The sequence below is a fragment of the Theileria parva genome, chromosome 1, assembly GCF_000165365.1.
Source record: "Theileria parva strain Muguga chromosome 1, complete sequence, whole genome shotgun sequence".
In the NCBI taxonomy this organism is placed as follows: Eukaryota; Apicomplexa; class Aconoidasida; order Piroplasmida; family Theileriidae; genus Theileria; species Theileria parva.
The window spans coordinates 2,014,508-2,030,736 of record NC_007344.1 but is presented as its reverse complement, the minus strand read 5'-3'; the positions used below and the strand labels follow the sequence as shown (position 1 = coordinate 2,030,736).

Below are 16,229 nucleotides of genomic sequence, written 5' to 3'. Positions count from 1 at the left end.
TTAACACAAAGCCACTATCATCTTGTTTTAAAATGATAGGTAAAATATTATAAAATAAATTTAAAATCTATACATAATTTAATGGTTAAAAAATTAAAATGAAGAGGAATGAATTCTATTAGCGGAATGTAGTGAAAATATGCTCAGGGCTTGCTTGCGATAACATTTTTAAAATTATAATTATTTGAAAAATCTAACACTGCGATGACGTTGTTACATTCTATACATTTGACTATTCTTTCTGAATCACTTGTGCTTCCCCTCAACTTCCGCTTAGTAGAATCACCTTTCCCAAGTACATCTCGGGAATCACTTCTATTTGCGGAATCTGAGTAGTTATCCTCAACATATGCATTCAAAGCCAATTTTGATGAAAATGTGTTTCCAACTCTAAATTATTTTAATAATTTTATTATCATGTGAGATTGTCATATACTCTAGCACACTAATTATATTTTGGAATATTTTATATGATAAACTTATATAAATAAATTGGTTTATTTAGGTATAACTCACGTTTTACACTGATAACAAACAGGAGTAAAACACATTGCGCAGCAGAGAACGGCATCTGTTGACTTGTCTCCTTGTCCTAAATTTGTATATTTAAGTTAAAAACAACATTTAAATTAAATAAACTAGAATTAAATTTATTAATTTAATATTTAATTTAAGTATAAACGAACTGTAGTTATCATTTACAAAATCGTCATCCAAATCATCCAAGTCAGAGCCATAGAAATCCTCAGAAGGTTCAAAATCTTTATCATTTGCATCTTTTTCTAAACGATAATATAAAAATATCATTTATTATTATTTATTTAAATTTAAAACAACAAACCTGGAAATATAGTGATTCCTAACTCGTGTATTTTATTAAGTGAAGGTTTATTTGTACTCATAATTCAATTTGCAAACTATTTTACAAAAGATTTTATTATAATCATTTGATAGTGATCATTTTTAATATTATAAATACGGATTGTGAAAGGGTTTAGGATCCTCCAGCACTACAGTTTCCAAAGTTTCCAACATAACCGCTTTATAGTAACTGTATGTAATAATATAAATTACTTGTATAGGTAGTTGGATACACAGTTGGTGTATTAGTGCTGGAATCCTTAAAGTATGTTTTTATTAATGGGGTCTGATCCTTGATTGGCAATCCCCAATACATACTTTATTTTATTAATATTATTATATAATTTTCAATTTCACACTATTAGATTTATTCCTCTCTGGTTTTACTACTTTTAACTCCTAATTCTAACTGGTTTCTAAACTGACAACCACATTTATTGGTTGACTAATAAATTTATTTCTAGGATTCTTATCTGGTTTGTGATAATTTTATAATAACCCAGTACTTACTTCATCTGAAATATTTATTATATGTTACATTTTTTAATTAAAATAATTATAATATTTTCAGATAGAAGATGCCCTTTAAGAGGCGTAACGCTGGGAGATCTAAGCACGGCAGAGGCCATGTTAACCCCGTCAGATGCAGCAACTGTGGCCGTTCAGTTCCAAAGGACAAGTCAATTAAGCGCTTTAATGTTAGGAACATCGTAGACGCTAGCGCCCAGCGTGACATTAGGGAAGCCTGCGCCTATTCACGTTAGTGGAATATATTTATTACATATTACATACACTACTTGTATAAATATTAATATTATTATATAGTGTTCAATGTGCCGAAGTTGTACATTAAGCAGTGCTACTGCGTTAGCTGTGCCATTCACTCCAGGGTTGTGAGAGTACGTTCTGCCCAGGGCCGCAAGGTTAGGACTTACGTTCAACAAAGACAAATGCAAGTCAAACTAAACTTGCCAAACAAGGACAATTAGGATTTATGAACCCCAATGATCCTTGATTTGGAGCTGAAACCTTGACCTTTTAATAGTCAAAAGATATCTATGAAACGCACAAAACCCTTAAATTAGTATCGAAACATCCTATACATTAGTTATCACTTATTTATGTAGTAGTAAGGTACCTGAGTTGGTGACTTGGTTGTTCTTTGGAGTAAATTTGGGAGGGCACTGGCGTGAAATACAGGAGGACCTAATAACGATAAAGGGTTAAAATAGTACCAGCAAGCACATGAACTAGGCTCACAATAGGCGAGATTCAAAACTTCACAAAGAGGATATCCTAATTAAAATAACACTCAACTTAATAATTATAAAAATAGTAAAAAGCGTATAAATTACCATGAGGTGTTAAATCTGTGGACATACAAAGGAGTCTTCCTCGTTTCCCTTCACAGTCTAAATAACTATAAAAACCAAAATAGTACCAGATTCCAAAACTGGGTGGTCAAACAAGGGCATATCTAAACCATAATTTTATAAAAGAACGTGTTAAAAAGTACTTATAGTGCCTGGAAATGAAACCCTTTGAACACATTCATGGTCACAAGTCTAAAAATAAAAATTAATAAAAAAGTGATGAATAGAACAATAAATGTGTAAAGATAACTTCAAGAAATATTAAGTATGGAAATATATAAACATACTGAAAGGCAGTATTGTCCAATAAGAAGAGATTCTTGAGATAAATCGGAGCATTTTTCAACGCAATACACATTAATGAAGGTTACGATTAAAATTATGATAAATTTGCATTTACAAAAATACATGATTCCATTTAAAATATTTCAATATCATTTTAAAAATAATTTAAAGTGTAAATTAAGGGAATGTGAAGAGGAATCCGATATTAAAATTCATATCAACTATGTGTGGTTTGCTGAGATTCCACACCACTCACTATTTAATTAAATTTATTTACCAAGTGGCCCAGATTTTTTTAAATTAAATATGGGCGCCACAAAGGACGTACCTTGGGTTGAAAAATACCGTCCCAAAAAAATATCTGATGTTATTTTCCAGACCCAAGCAGTTTCTATAATGGAACAAATCGTAGAAACATTTAATGTAAATGTATAATTCTTTAATATGTCCTTTAGATGCCTCATATGATATTCCATGGACCTCCTGGAACTGGGAAAACCTCGGCAGCCCTCGCTATGGCAAGACAAATTTACGGGTACAACACTTTATACACCTACTGATACAAACTTTGTATATGTTGTATATTTAGATTGGAAGGCATGAGAGAACGTGTTTTGGAGCTTAATGCATCAGATGAAAGAGGTAATTTTAAACTAATTTCTCTATGAATATAGTTAAATGTGTAATAATAACTGAGGTTGTTGTAGGAATTGATGTTGTTAGGGATAGAATTAAAACCTACACTAGAATTAATATTTCAAATAACAGGGTCAATCCTGAGACTAACAGGTAATTTATTTACCAAAAATACGAAATTTAACAATTTTACCAAAATTTTTAGAGTAATGCCTAACTATAAAATGATAATACTGGACGAGGCTGACATGATCACAGCAGATGCTCAAGCCGCTCTAAGGCGTGTGATTGAAAACTATTCTAGCATTTCACGTTTCGTACTAATTTGCAATTATCTTCATAAAATTATCGGACCAATTTACTCAAGGTGTTCTGTATTCCACTTCAAACCCATCGAAACCAACTCCCAAGTCGACAGACTAAAGTACATTTGCAACCAGGAAGGGATCACTTTTGACCAAAAGGTAATATTCATGTACAATATTTTCCATGTCAGGCACTTGAGTTTTTAACAACCGTATCATCAGGAGATATGAGAAAAAGTATTACAATTCTCCAGGTAATAAATTACTAACTATAGTTTATGACTAAATAATATATGACACAATATGTAATAAATCTGTAATAAATGTTTAGTCAACGGCGTGTTTATATAATGAGATCACGGAAAACGCTATTAATAGCGTTTCAGGGGTAAGAACATATCCATGATTCTAGTGATTAACTGATGTTTAGAAACCTCCCAAAGAGGTTGTGGAACGTATTTTCGAGGTTTGCAAGAACCCAGAAGGAGATGTTAGTGAATATCTTAGCTACAAGTTATCGCGATTTAAATGTTGACTTGAAGAAGTTGACGGAAATTAATACCTTTGTAGGTGGAGTCTGTGTGTAAGGAGGTGGTTTATGACGGATGGGATATTTCAGCTATCTTCCAACAGGTATAGAATCATGTACACCTTAACACCAATTATCAACTGAGTACTTATGAATTAACTTTAGATTTCCGAGTATGTAGTTGAGTGTGACTTCATTGGAGACATCGAGAAGTCGAAAATTTCACTGGAATTGGCAAACAGAGATTTCGCACTCCTTCAAGGTAAAATTTTCTAAAATTTTTTTTATTAATAATTTTAGGAGGATCGCAGTATTTCCAGCTGGCTTCCGCATGTTTTCACATCAAAAACACAATAACTGGGGGTACACCATCCTAAATCACTAATTTTTTATCTACATTTTTATATATTATGGATAATGTCAACGTCAAATTACTCGTAAATCACTATGATCGGGAATTTAAAGTCCAAAGTATGTTATCTCACAATTTATCCTTACTTTACGACTCTCTCAACAATTTTCACATATTTATCCTAATTTTCTTTTTTATTCAACGTTTAATTTTATTTTTAGATATTGATTTCCCCCCTGCAACCAAAGTCAAGTCAATTAAGGATAAACTTTTGGAATCTGAGACTTTTAAAGGTTTCATACTCACTATTTTTTTATCTATTCAAATTTCCACTACTTTAGAAGATATTATTATTTATTTAAATTGTTTTTACCATTGATTAGAATGTAATATAAGGGTAATTTACCGTGGTTTGCTTTTAAGTGACGAAAAGGTTCTAAAGAGCCTGCCTGGGTTCTCAGCTGAGGAGCTGATTTTAACCGTTTTTATCACAAAACCAAACGTGACTCCTCCAACCAATAACTCTCGTACGTCCATTATTATAACTTGCAATTACAGTTAGTTTGTCAAAATATTTATAGTAATTTTATTATATACATGTATGAATGAATATTTAGAACGTAATGAGATTTGGAAGTGGAGCACTTCGGCCTGGGTTGCCATTATTGCTACACTTTGGTGCTATAAATTCAAGTTTAAACGCTCATTCAAGAATTTTTCAGTGTTAATTTTATATTTGACAACTTTCTTTTGTCTCTACACACTCTTTTCAAGGCTTATCAGAGGATCCAGAGCAAGGTCCTCCTCCTCAACATGATTCTTTAATATTCCATCATACACATAAACATGTTAATATACTTAATATACGGTATATAGTATTTAGTATATTATGTGGTATACTACAATCATTATACACTAATGTATATACAAGTATAAACATACTATTATATATGTATTAGTATACTATTATGTATATACATTAGTATAATTAAACAAATTGTCTTAAGAAATCATGAAGTCTTGATGTCCTAACAAGGTCTAGTTTTTCAGAAAGCTGAGGAAATAATTTTAGAGCTGGTAACTTACTTCTTTGTGGAGAAATGAGTCTGATTGGTCTGAAGTATCAGCTGGAGTTAAAGGTAAGCCTTGAACTGATACATTTGGCACAGTTGGAACATAGTAACCCATCCTGAACACAAATAAATAAAATTAAAAAGTACTTTTGGGATAGAGTTAGGTATAGGTTATCCAATTTTGATCTTTGATCAGGGCTTAGTTTATCAAGGTTAAATCCCTTGTTAGACTTGCAAAGCCTGGCTAAACTCGAAACCTCGTTAAACTCCTCAGGTCTAAACATTTAATTTAATGGAATAAGTTAATACGTGACAGTGAAGGTGTTTAAAAATTCCTGTTCCTTTTGTTGAAAAAGCCTGTTACACCTATCAACAAAGGTGTCAGTCCCATCATTTTTTGAGCGTTTTTTACTTTCATTCTAACAATAATTTATAAACTAATTCAAAATACTGATTGAAATTCGCCAAGATTATTGTTGAAGAACTTGAAAAGAGGGTCTTCAAGTTTATTGTATTCACCTTTAAGTTCACTTATTGACGAGGCTAATGCCTCAGTCTTCATTTCAGGACTGGCGGAAAAAGTCTCCAAAAACAACTTCACCAATTCACTTATCATATTCTGTAAATATTTATACAATGTAAATATTTTAAGGAATAATTATTTATGGGAACCTTTTCTAGTGAGCTAGATATTGCGGCTTCATGGTGTGCCATGTTGTTAAGGCGTTCCTTCATGAGATGTGCGGCTTCATTTTTCATCCTGACCAGAAGTGCCTTCTTGTAGTTCTCCATCCTGTTAACCACTTCGGACTTGAAACTCTCAACGTAGTCAACACACTTGGAATCTTCCAAGTACTCTAAAATCAAATTTATTCAATTACGTTAAATACTTCTTAGTTGTGAGTATATGGCATCTTCGCAGTACTCTTTCTCCTGTTTAACCTTTTCAATTAGTGCGTTTTCTTCCTTCCAAAAGTACTCCTTGAGCCATTTCTGGAAGTATGAGGCTAGAAGGTAGAAAACAGCTCCAAAAGGAAGAGTTTTAGCAAAAAACCAAGCGTTTCCAAGAACAGCGTTAGAAAGTGCAAACCAGCACCCTAGGAACACAAGCCCATAACTGGACACGAGGTTTGTTGGTTTCTTCAACTTTAACTCTACCAACTCCTCAGGGTTACTAGCCCGCTCCTTAACACAGTATTTGTAACAGTCCTCTTCACCCAAATCAAACAACACAGCCAACTCTAACAAACATCATACAACAATATATTAATGGTACAAAACTTAGATAGGACAGAATAAATTAGTTAGCACAGAATAAATTAGTTAGCACAGAATAAATGAGTTAGGATATAATTTGGTACCTGGATAATGAAACTTGTAATCGTTGGGAAATGCAAATCTGAAGGCGTTCATTTCAGAATCTGAGTATCCATTAGCCCACATACACTCTAGTAGTTCATCCTTAGTCAGGTAAACGTCCTTCTCAACAACAAGGCCGTTCTCACACCTAAAAAGTTATGAATTAACTATTGTAATTTAAAGTTTTACCTCTTGACAAAGTCCACGAAAACATCTTTCCTGTTCTGAGCGGTGGTTAAAAGGTTAAGAAACTTCAAAAACACAGGCATCTCCTTGGTGAATGGGTAAAAATCTTCCCTAAACAATTATTAAACCAGTGTTAACAATGAAATATATTATTATGTGATAGTATATAATTTACTTGGAAGGTTGGGAGAGGAATAAATCGTCGTAAACACTGTCAGAGGTCCATGGCTTAGTGATACGATATTTAGTATATTGGTTTCGTTTCGGGAGCCAGTCTTTTCCAACATTTCCATAAAACCTTAGGGATAATTTATTTAAACAATTAATTTCATCATTTTTAGAATTAGAATTAAAATTAATAGTAGAAGAACCGTTTGTATATTTTACAATTGAACTAAAAGATCTTCCATGAGGATTTAAATAATTGTCGTAATAATTATATAGATAATTAACTCGACATTTGGAATAAACAATATTTCTAGGCGTCATTTAACAAAAATATGAAAGATTCTTGCGAATGAAGTCACACATTAAAACACAACCTATGGGGTCAAAGAAAATGAATTTTCGCCATTAAAATCAATATTTAAACTAATAATATTTTAATATGTAGTACCTAATGGTATGATTTTCTGTATTTAAGCATGGTAAGATCCATAGGCCTTAACACGGCCAATTTAAACTGTATCATATATCGCAACAATGTAACAGCCTTTAATTCAGGCTCTTTAAACACAAATTTACACAAAATATGTAACATACAAAGGATTTATTTTGGAAATAATAGGAATTATCTCACATCGCACACGATTCCTGATAAGATTTTAAAACGTTATATATCATCTTCAAAAATATTTTTCAAGAGTTTGGATTCTTCTACACAGGAAGATTTAAAGAACGAGCCGTCATTTTTTTCACTTGGTTCTGAAGTTTCTTCATCAGAATCTGCCTTCATCATAGATAAAATCACTCCAATTCATCCGGATGAAACTATAAGTATTCCTGATATCACAGATAGGAATAAGATAGTTGAGAGTTCGAAGGATGATTCAGATGTTTTACTTAGGAATGTTAAATCCGTAGTATTTGAAAGAGCCGAGGATATATCAAAGTGGCTGAGAACTAATAAGCAATCGTTTTTGAAGAACATAGATGAGCAAGTAATACACTTGTTCAGGAACTCAGAGAAGTTTTCATCAATTCATGGGCTTTTGCTGGCTGATGTTTCTCCAGATGACTTTAGATCCCATGTTGATAGTGTTAAATCAGTTTCAAACCTGTTTTCGCCACAGTTTATAAGGAAACAAAAGAAGAAACTTTACAAGGACAATGACCTACCATTACTGTGTCCAGCGCAAAATTTTAAACCTGATTCCCCAAATGAAACCCATGAGGATACTAATTATGACTCAGTATTAAGTCAGAAAAGGCAGGAGCTGATAGAGAAGTTGAGCTTTAGTGAGGCTCTGGAGACGGCAAAGGTAGAGGCCTCTAACCTACTAGACTTCAAACACCCTTCCGAGTTATCATCACTTTCTAGCACTTGCACTCAGTGGATTCAGGACATCTCACAATTCATTAAGAAGGATAGAGAGAAGGGTGGAACATTTGTAATACCACTGGATTTAGAAGAGGAATTACTGGCAACCACAACTGTTAAGGTAGTTCTCCAATCGATGTGTTTCCCATCATACACACTGGATTCCAGAGGTAATAAAGGAGGTCTTTTAAAGAAAAGAATACAGCAAACTAATAGTAACCAGATTCTAATCTCACATTTGGCCATAAAACTAGGAGATGAAGTAGGGAAACTTTACAATAGTTTAATATTAAGTACTAAAGATTCAGATAATGCATCCAATGTGGATAATACTAATAATTCATCTAATAATTATCCTGTTAACCATAAAATTGCCAGTGTAGAGGTTAGTTCAGGTAAATCACTGGAGAAAGAATTCAGCCAGGAGGATTTTATTGAGATTAAGAGTGCTGGAAATGGTGCTGAGAGTAATGACAGTGTTGTGGTAAAGTCTAGTCTTAACGCAGTGATTGAGCCTCTGAATAACACCGTCAGAAACCAGAAGAATTGGAACAGTTCACAGTCAGCAGCAGCTGGAGGTTACCTGTTGAACGCACTAATCAAGTCATGTAGGATAGAACTTGACCTCCAAACCGCACTAAAACAGTACTTGTCCAACTATTCATGCTACCTTAATCAGTCAATGGATATTAAAACTCCAAACCTTATAACTGACAGCTCTAGTCATAATGATTCATCACCTGATAATATTCAGAAAAGTGATTCTCCAGATAGTAAAAATAGTATTGTACAAGTAAATGTGAAGGATAAGGCCCCGGTGGTTGCTGGAAAAAGTAATTTAGGTAATGACAAATTGAGTATAATAATGAGATTTTTAAACGTGATAAAGAAGAGTAGGTTTAACGAGTCGTTGGTGGAGGTGGAGGCGTTTAGGCATGTGCTTCTGAGGCAGGGAGTGAAGACATTTGGAGTGCTTGAGATGAGGGAAAGCTGTATGCTACAGCTGAGAGATTTTGTAGCGAAGAGTTTAGTGTCTTTGGCAGCATTGCCGATGGTTTGCAGACCTAAAAAATGGATCAATGCAACAACAGGGGGTTCAATACTGTTAAAGCATAACTTTATAAGAGGAAGTAAACTGAACGAAGTTAAGGTTTATAACCTGGAAAACGTGTTTGATATAGTGAACAAGTTCTCACAAGTACCCTGGATAATTAATTCACAGATGTTGAAACTTATTAAACACATTTGTAACAGCCAAACTGATATGCCAATAAAACAACATCTACCAGTTAATACAAATATAAATCTTATGGAGAATATCAACACTACCATCTCTAATATCACAAGTCTGAGCAGTAACGAGCTGAGTGAACTGTCGTTGTTTTTGAGGAGAATTAAGATAGCGGACGCATTTGCAAATGAAAGGAGATTATATATGCCACTGAATATCGATTTTAGAGGAAGAATGTACCCATTGTCACCATACCTTAACCACATGAACGATGACCTTTGCAGGAGTTTGCTGTTATTTTCAGAAAAGAGAAAATTGGGAAATAGAGGGCTTTTCTGGCTAAAGGTGCACTCCAGTAACATGTACGGAAATGATAAGATCAGCTTTGAAGACAGGGTTAAATGGGTTGATGAGCATATATCTATAATAACAGAGCTAGTAAAAAGTCCTTTTAAGGATTTTAACCAGAATTTCTGGGTTAAAGCAGATAAACCATTCCAGTTCTTTGCATCGTGTGTTGAGTTAGTAAGAGCAATAGAGTCTAATAACCCAGAAGACTATATGACACATTTGCCAATACAACAAGACGGAACATGTAATGGATTACAGCACTATGCAGCTTTAGGACTAGATGAAAAAGGTGCAAAATACGTCAATTTAGTGGATTGTGAACACCCACAAGACCTATACACACACATACTACAACTGATCATACAGAAGGTATATAATGATCTCAACTATACATCTGGTAGTGGTGTGAGTAATAACAGTCTGGTTACTACGGGAAATGGTAAACTTAGTAACGTGGAGAGTAATAAAAAGTATAGTGAGATTTGTGTGAACAATAACATACTGTGCAGAAAGGTGATCAAGCAGACAGTGATGACTATTTGCTACGGAGTGACTAGAATTGGAGCAATAGACCAGGTGGAGTCGAAGTTAAAGGACATAAAGAAGATTTCATATTTATCACCATCTGAACTCAGAGGGCTTGCTGCATACCTGGCCAACAAAATACTTTCCAGCATTTCAACAATATTCTCAGAAGCAATGTCCATAAAAAATTGGCTAGATGAGATCAGCTGTGTCCATAACAAGTTCAACATTCCAGTCACTTGGATAAGTCCCATAGGCCTACCCTGTGAACAACCCTACTGTAAGTCAGTGACCAAGGTGGTTAGAACACCATTGCAGGCTATTAACGTTTCAAAGTATGTTAGTTCAGTTGATAAGAGGAGGCAGAAGCTGGCTTTCCCACCAAACTTTATTCACTCACTGGATGCCTCACATCTAATGATGACTGCAACTGAAGTTTTCAAGCATACGCAGAGCTTTGCGTCAGTACATGACAGTTATTGGATCCATCCTGACAAGGTGGACATGATGCACACATACATACGAAACGAGTTTTTCAACATGCACACAAAACCCATACTCGATGACTTACATAAATCTGTACTAAACAAACTACAAATCAATTTCAGACCACCTCCGAAGAAAGGGAATTTTAACCTAGAACATGTACTTGATAGTAAATATTTTTTTCACTAACATACAATGTTGCAGTAGTATGTAATAGCAATATATTGTTATATGTGTTAGTATTATATTAACATCACATATTATTCATATGTTATTATTGTATATTTGTATTAGTACGTTTAGAATAATATATGGTTATATGTTACGGTAGAAGTTAGTATACGATAACCGCATACATGTGAGTCAAGGTGATTCAAATATGCAAAATAATAATTTAGAACCCAGAATTAACAAGCAATTATGCTCAGATGAACAAAATAAACTCAGTGAACCACTAATTAGAATATCAAATTAAAACATTTTAAGTTAATATAAAAATGGAAGTCACATTACGCGAGAGAGTGCCAGCAAAACATAAAGAAATGCCAGTTGAGGATGATAGCATGGGATTCAAAGTAGTAAGTGAAGGAACATTAAAAATTTTCTAAAAATTTTGATATGATATATTTTTTAGATAAAGGACTTCTGCGTAGATAAAATGTCCTGCTGGCCATTAAAGGTGTTCATGGTGCTTATCTGTGTAATCCAAGTGTCGACGGCTGTAATTTTTGTACATCTGACCGCGAAACTGTACTCTAAAGTAAGTAAAAACTTAGTCATCTGGTTAGGGAATGAAGAGTAAGAAGTTCTACAGAGGGGGTGGATATCACCTGATAACCTCAGCGATAATAGGAACAGGTGCAGGTATTGCGACATCAATAATGATAGAAGCGCCTAAATACCAGGCTATGGTCATTACCACATCTTGTATGCTCTTTTTAATGTCGATTTTTCTAGCCGGTTTTAGGTAACTTTACACACTATATTACACATATTAATTACAATATACACAAATAAGAGTAAAAATATATAATTGAATAGAGGTTTGGTTTCTGGAATACTGGGCGCAGTACCTGGTACAATAGCAATTTGGTCGTTCTACGATTATCAAAACTGCCACTTATGTAAGATTCACGTAGTAATGTGTATTTAGATGGAGGAGTTGCAGGATTTGTTTTGGGAGTTATGGTTGGGGGTCTTAGAATAGCTTACAACCTAGACTCCATTGAAAGGTACATAAACTCTCAGTACCTGGTTTTAAGGTAAGAAACAACTGTAAAATTACAATTTTAGCGAGAATGAAATCCAACGACTATCATCGAGCATGGATTTAAGTGACTGAGAATGAACACACCTTTAAGTAATTAATATCTTATAAAGTGCATGTTATAAAATTAGTTTGTGATGTAGAGTTTTGGTATTAAAATTCAAATGAAGGTGTTAAAAAGAGTAAATTTCACAAATTTTTAAAATCTAAATATCTTTCATAATCTTCTTTTGAGATTTTATTCCTTGCCAACAAAGTCTTGAGACGAAGTTTATAAAAAAAAGATGGTTTGGCAGGTGTTTCCTTGTAATTTGGCCTATGACCATAGTAAGCTAGACCAAGCCCCAAAATAAAGGAGGCGCGACTGTAAAGTCGAAGAAAACGAACACGGTCCTTTGCGATAGGTAATTTAAAAAGCCAATGAGTGGGAACAAGCATGATACATCACCTAAAATATCTTAATTTTTGGATAATAAAATATGTAAAAGTCAGATTGAAATCTACTCCGTTATTTAAATTTCATTTGGTTCTTTAAAGAATCCAATCAAGGGTAGAGAAATCATCATTCAACAGAATAAATAAGTTAACAAACCTGTAATATATAAATATAATGAGTTCAAAATGTTATAGTGGATTAAAATAATTAAAATATAATTAATAAATGTTATGTTTGATTCACTGAATCCCCATCGGCAAGTAAAAAATCAACACATAATTTGGTAAAAACAAAATTTTGTGAAAATGTCGATATAATTTATTCTGTGAAGTTTATCTTAAGCAATAGTCCAATTTATACCAAATTACTTCCCTCATGAAGGTCACACATTTTAATACCTCAATTTCTTAATTGATTCTAATTTGGTTAATTCTTCAAAATTTTTATTTTATATTCATTTCTTATATTTTGAGTGTATTTTTTAGTATTAGAGTATTTCTGTATCAAAATGCCTTTTGATTCCTTTGTTGTCGCTATTTTTAACAAATTACTTATTTTTAATTTCAGAATCTTTTATTTGACAATTTTTTAAATTTATTGTAATTTTTCGAATTTGTTTATTTTTAAGTTTCAATATTGTTTCATAATGTTTGGGATTCTTCACATGGTTGACTTGGTATGAATTTATTTTAAATTTTTATTTTTTCAAATGACATTTGAATATTAATTTTCAAACGCTAGTGGATTCTTATCCTTTTATTTTTCAACATTGGATTATTTTTAAGAATTTAAATAACCACCTCATTACACACATGTTATTTCATTTATTTTAAGTTACAATGGGTGAAACGTCGGAGAAGATTACACTCAGAACTAGTCTTCGCAGGATGTTTAATGAATCTACAGGAGCACTAACAATTAGACACTTAACAGATGTACGTCTTTTGTATGGGATTTCCGACCTTCTGTTGTCTGGAAAGTGTAAAACAATATTCCTGTATGAGACACACGACCCTGAAATTGTCCTCTATGTTTTATCTGCAGTTTCCACCGCAAGGAATGTTCTTTTACAACTACATATTGACATTTGGAATTCAGACAACAGGAAGTTCATTAACCTATTGTCTGAAGCCTTAAATGCCCAGAGTGAAACGCTCGAACACCTCACAATAAAGTGTAGATTCTCAAACGAATACCTAACTAAAGCTATAGAAATTCTCCCAAGCAGACTTAAAATACTAGATTTATCAGAAAACAGGTACATTCAACTACTATATTCTCTATTATATATATTACTGAGGTATTAATTTAGGATATCTACAACTGCTTGTATTGCGGCATTGGTAAGGTTCATAGAGAATAGTGACCTAGAGTGTGTTCGTCTTGTAAACTGTAACATTAAGCCTGAGACGCTTGGCTTTTTTGTCAATTCAATGTTTGAGATTGAAAACCCATTCAAACTCAGAACCATTGAAGGTATGTTCAACTATAACATATAACATCATAAGTATATTAATTATTTGTTAGGAGTTGACTTGTCTGAGTGCAAGGAGATACCAAAGAACGTCCGTTCATGTTTGAAGGAACCAGCCTGTGTTACCAGAAAACGTCAGATGAATTATAGGGATTATTCGAAGATATCGAGATATGACACATCAGTCCAGTTTATAGATCATTTAAGGAATGTGATATTCATGAAAAGGTTGGTGGGAGTGAATGTAAGAGTATGGTGGCCTCCAACACAGGATGATAACAGAACTGCATTTTCAGGCCGTTTTTGGCCTGCAAAGGTTCTAATGGTTAACCCAATTGACCTCGTTCTTGTGGTGTTATATGATAATGACGAGATAGACCACGTGCCATGTAAATTTGTTCAACCCCTGAACCCATTCAAGTACGGCGGTGGGTATACTGATAACTACTCCTGCCACATACTGGGATCAACACATCCCAGACTAAACGCTAAATCTAATGAGTTTAAATCACACTGTGAAATGTTACATCTTATGCGTAAAAATAGTGATGTCAACTCCTCTATTGAGATTAATAAAGATGTTCATATGGACCACTCATATGTATATAAGACGCCTGAGGTCCTTAACAGTGATCAGGTTAAGACTAACATCCCTGGTATAGTCAAATCTGGCTCAACTTCAGGCTGCTCAGTTAGTAGCATAACGACGAGGTATGAAGAGGGGTTTGTGTGCAGAAACTGTGGATACAACAACAACCCCGATTACGCCGTTAACGTTGACGTTAGCCTTGACTCAGTGGAGAAGATGTTGGGGCTGGATGACAAGTTCGGAGGTAATTTGCTGGTGCCTGGGGAGTTCTGTGAGTTCAGAGACCCTCTGGATAAGTTCAGAAATGACCCTTCAGACTACATTGCAGTAGTCACAAAAGTGAACGAGTCTGAGCCACTGTACGAGTGTGTGTGTATTTACCTCGACAGCAGTGAGCTGATATCACTACACAGCAACGATGTTAGAAGGGCGGTGGTCATCCCCTGGTATAACTGGGTAAGTCTATCGTTCAAAATACTCACTGATGGACGTATAAGCCACAATAGTGATAGTATAACGCCTGACAGATATAACCTTAGTCACACCAACGCTTACACTCCCAACCACGAAAATTCAAGGGTAGATTCAGACTATAGCGAATGTGTTAACAGCAATTTTTTCTATTTGAAACGGATAGATTTGGCCGATTTGGATGAACTTTGCCCTAAAAACCCTCTTGAAATGAAGTTGGTTGACCTGAACTCATACCTGGCCCCAATTTCCCGGGAGGTTAAATCGCACCCAAAACTGACCAGTAACTATAAACCTCGTATGAATAATTTTATAGTTGATGTTAGCACCGGAAAGGATGAGGAAACTCTGAAGATAAAGTCACTGATGGAGTATAACGAGACTTTGCAAAGGGAACTTCAGGCTGAGCGGAACAAGAACATTGAACTGCAGTCCAAGTTCAAGTGCATTTTATGCTTTGAAACGTAAGATTTCTATTTTATCATTTATTTTTAGGGAGATTAACTGCATGCTGGATCCCTGCGCACATTTCAGTTTCTGTCACAAGTATGTTTCACATTGACTCATGCGCCCTAGATGTGCAAAGAACCTCAAAAGCTGTCCAGTTTGCAGACAAAAAATTAACAAACTCAAGATACTAAACCTCAATTAAACTAATTTACTATTATTAAAATATTCTACATATGATATATGAATTTAGTATGTAATTATACGCTGGGTGGGTAATATTCGGAGGATAATGTGTAAAAATGGATCTTGAGAAAATCAGTTAAATATATAAATATTACATGTAAAATTAATAAGTTTATAAAAAATAAATAAAATAAAAATACGTAAGTAATATGTGACAGGAGATTGGAAGAAATGTGTAAACAAGTCAGTGGAATAAAAAAACAATTA

At 33.9% G+C, this 16,229-nt stretch overlaps 10 protein-coding genes across 10 annotated transcripts; 6 read left to right on the top strand and 4 right to left on the bottom strand.

Annotated features, from left to right (window-relative positions):
* Positions 1-77: 77 nt before the first annotated feature.
* Positions 78-1,119, bottom strand: TpMuguga_01g00981 (E2F-associated phosphofamily protein). Its single transcript, XM_761409.2, has 4 exons — positions 842-1,119; positions 687-782; positions 517-592; positions 78-390 (listed from the first exon to the last, which is right to left on the bottom strand). Exons 1-4 carry the CDS (start codon positions 900-902, stop codon positions 144-146), a joined length of 480 nt encoding a protein of 159 aa, XP_766502.1. The 5' UTR covers positions 903-1,119; the 3' UTR covers positions 78-143.
* rps26b (40S ribosomal protein S26-1) lies at positions 1,086-1,956 on the top strand. The gene is made up of 3 exons (XM_761408.2): positions 1,086-1,337; positions 1,433-1,620; positions 1,687-1,956. The coding sequence occupies exons 2-3, from the start codon at positions 1,440-1,442 to the stop codon at positions 1,848-1,850; spliced, it is 345 nt and encodes a 114-aa protein (XP_766501.1). The 5' UTR covers positions 1,086-1,337; positions 1,433-1,439; the 3' UTR covers positions 1,851-1,956.
* On the bottom strand, positions 1,918-2,805 carry TpMuguga_01g00979 (uncharacterized protein; the record flags this gene model as incomplete). The annotated part of the gene is made up of 7 exons (XM_061305116.1): positions 2,522-2,805; positions 2,378-2,426; positions 2,303-2,338; positions 2,217-2,273; positions 2,097-2,157; positions 2,000-2,067; positions 1,918-1,958 (listed from the first exon to the last, which is right to left on the bottom strand). Exons 1-7 carry the CDS (start codon positions 2,642-2,644, stop codon positions 1,918-1,920), a joined length of 435 nt encoding a protein of 144 aa, XP_061161686.1. The 5' UTR covers positions 2,645-2,805.
* RFC2 (DNA polymerase III delta subunit family protein) lies at positions 2,717-4,366 on the top strand (the record flags this gene model as incomplete). Its single annotated transcript, XM_761406.2, has 11 exons — positions 2,717-2,942; positions 2,975-3,054; positions 3,109-3,161; positions 3,227-3,308; positions 3,361-3,619; positions 3,652-3,714; positions 3,792-3,848; positions 3,891-3,950; positions 4,031-4,093; positions 4,155-4,251; positions 4,290-4,366. The coding sequence occupies exons 1-11, from the start codon at positions 2,826-2,828 to the stop codon at positions 4,364-4,366; spliced, it is 1,008 nt and encodes a 335-aa protein (XP_766499.1). The 5' UTR covers positions 2,717-2,825.
* A 33-nt stretch (positions 4,367-4,399) lies between these two features.
* On the top strand, positions 4,400-5,216 carry TpMuguga_01g00977 (Ubiquitin family protein; the record flags this gene model as incomplete). Its single annotated transcript, XM_761405.2, has 4 exons — positions 4,400-4,460; positions 4,563-4,634; positions 4,725-4,868; positions 4,959-5,216. The coding sequence occupies 4 exons, from the start codon at positions 4,400-4,402 to the stop codon at positions 5,156-5,158; spliced, it is 477 nt and encodes a 158-aa protein (XP_766498.1). The 3' UTR covers positions 5,159-5,216.
* An 81-nt stretch (positions 5,217-5,297) lies between these two features.
* Positions 5,298-7,467, bottom strand: TpMuguga_01g00976 (putative integral membrane protein). The gene is made up of 10 exons (XM_761404.2): positions 7,135-7,467; positions 6,963-7,070; positions 6,776-6,921; positions 6,305-6,655; positions 6,087-6,271; positions 5,866-6,033; positions 5,724-5,833; positions 5,562-5,690; positions 5,428-5,530; positions 5,298-5,395 (listed from the first exon to the last, which is right to left on the bottom strand). The coding sequence occupies exons 1-10, from the start codon at positions 7,446-7,448 to the stop codon at positions 5,330-5,332; spliced, it is 1,680 nt and encodes a 559-aa protein (XP_766497.1). The 5' UTR covers positions 7,449-7,467; the 3' UTR covers positions 5,298-5,329.
* Positions 7,468-7,603: 136 nt separating this feature from the next.
* Positions 7,604-11,281, top strand: RPOT3 (DNA-dependent RNA polymerase family protein; the record flags this gene model as incomplete). Its single annotated transcript, XM_761403.1, has 1 exon — positions 7,604-11,281. The coding sequence occupies one exon, from the start codon at positions 7,604-7,606 to the stop codon at positions 11,279-11,281; it is 3,678 nt and encodes a 1,225-aa protein (XP_766496.1).
* A 153-nt stretch (positions 11,282-11,434) lies between these two features.
* Positions 11,435-12,436, top strand: TpMuguga_01g00974 (putative integral membrane protein). Its single transcript, XM_761402.2, has 7 exons — positions 11,435-11,460; positions 11,491-11,670; positions 11,727-11,852; positions 11,881-12,059; positions 12,134-12,216; positions 12,246-12,354; positions 12,386-12,436. Exons 2-7 carry the CDS (start codon positions 11,590-11,592, stop codon positions 12,432-12,434), a joined length of 627 nt encoding a protein of 208 aa, XP_766495.2. The 5' UTR covers positions 11,435-11,460; positions 11,491-11,589; the 3' UTR covers positions 12,435-12,436.
* A 28-nt stretch (positions 12,437-12,464) lies between these two features.
* TpMuguga_01g02615 (uncharacterized protein) lies at positions 12,465-13,000 on the bottom strand. Its single transcript, XM_061305250.1, has 2 exons — positions 12,952-13,000; positions 12,465-12,807 (listed from the first exon to the last, which is right to left on the bottom strand). The coding sequence occupies exon 2, from the start codon at positions 12,795-12,797 to the stop codon at positions 12,549-12,551; it is 249 nt and encodes an 82-aa protein (XP_061162030.1). The 5' UTR covers positions 12,798-12,807; positions 12,952-13,000; the 3' UTR covers positions 12,465-12,548.
* A 101-nt stretch (positions 13,001-13,101) lies between these two features.
* TpMuguga_01g00973 (Zinc finger C3HC4 type (RING finger) family protein) lies at positions 13,102-16,002 on the top strand. Its single transcript, XM_061305115.1, has 6 exons — positions 13,102-14,053; positions 14,108-14,271; positions 14,323-15,612; positions 15,646-15,793; positions 15,825-15,875; positions 15,906-16,002. Exons 1-6 carry the CDS (start codon positions 13,635-13,637, stop codon positions 15,979-15,981), a joined length of 2,148 nt encoding a protein of 715 aa, XP_061161685.1. The 5' UTR covers positions 13,102-13,634; the 3' UTR covers positions 15,982-16,002.
* Positions 16,003-16,229: the final 227 nt, after the last annotated feature.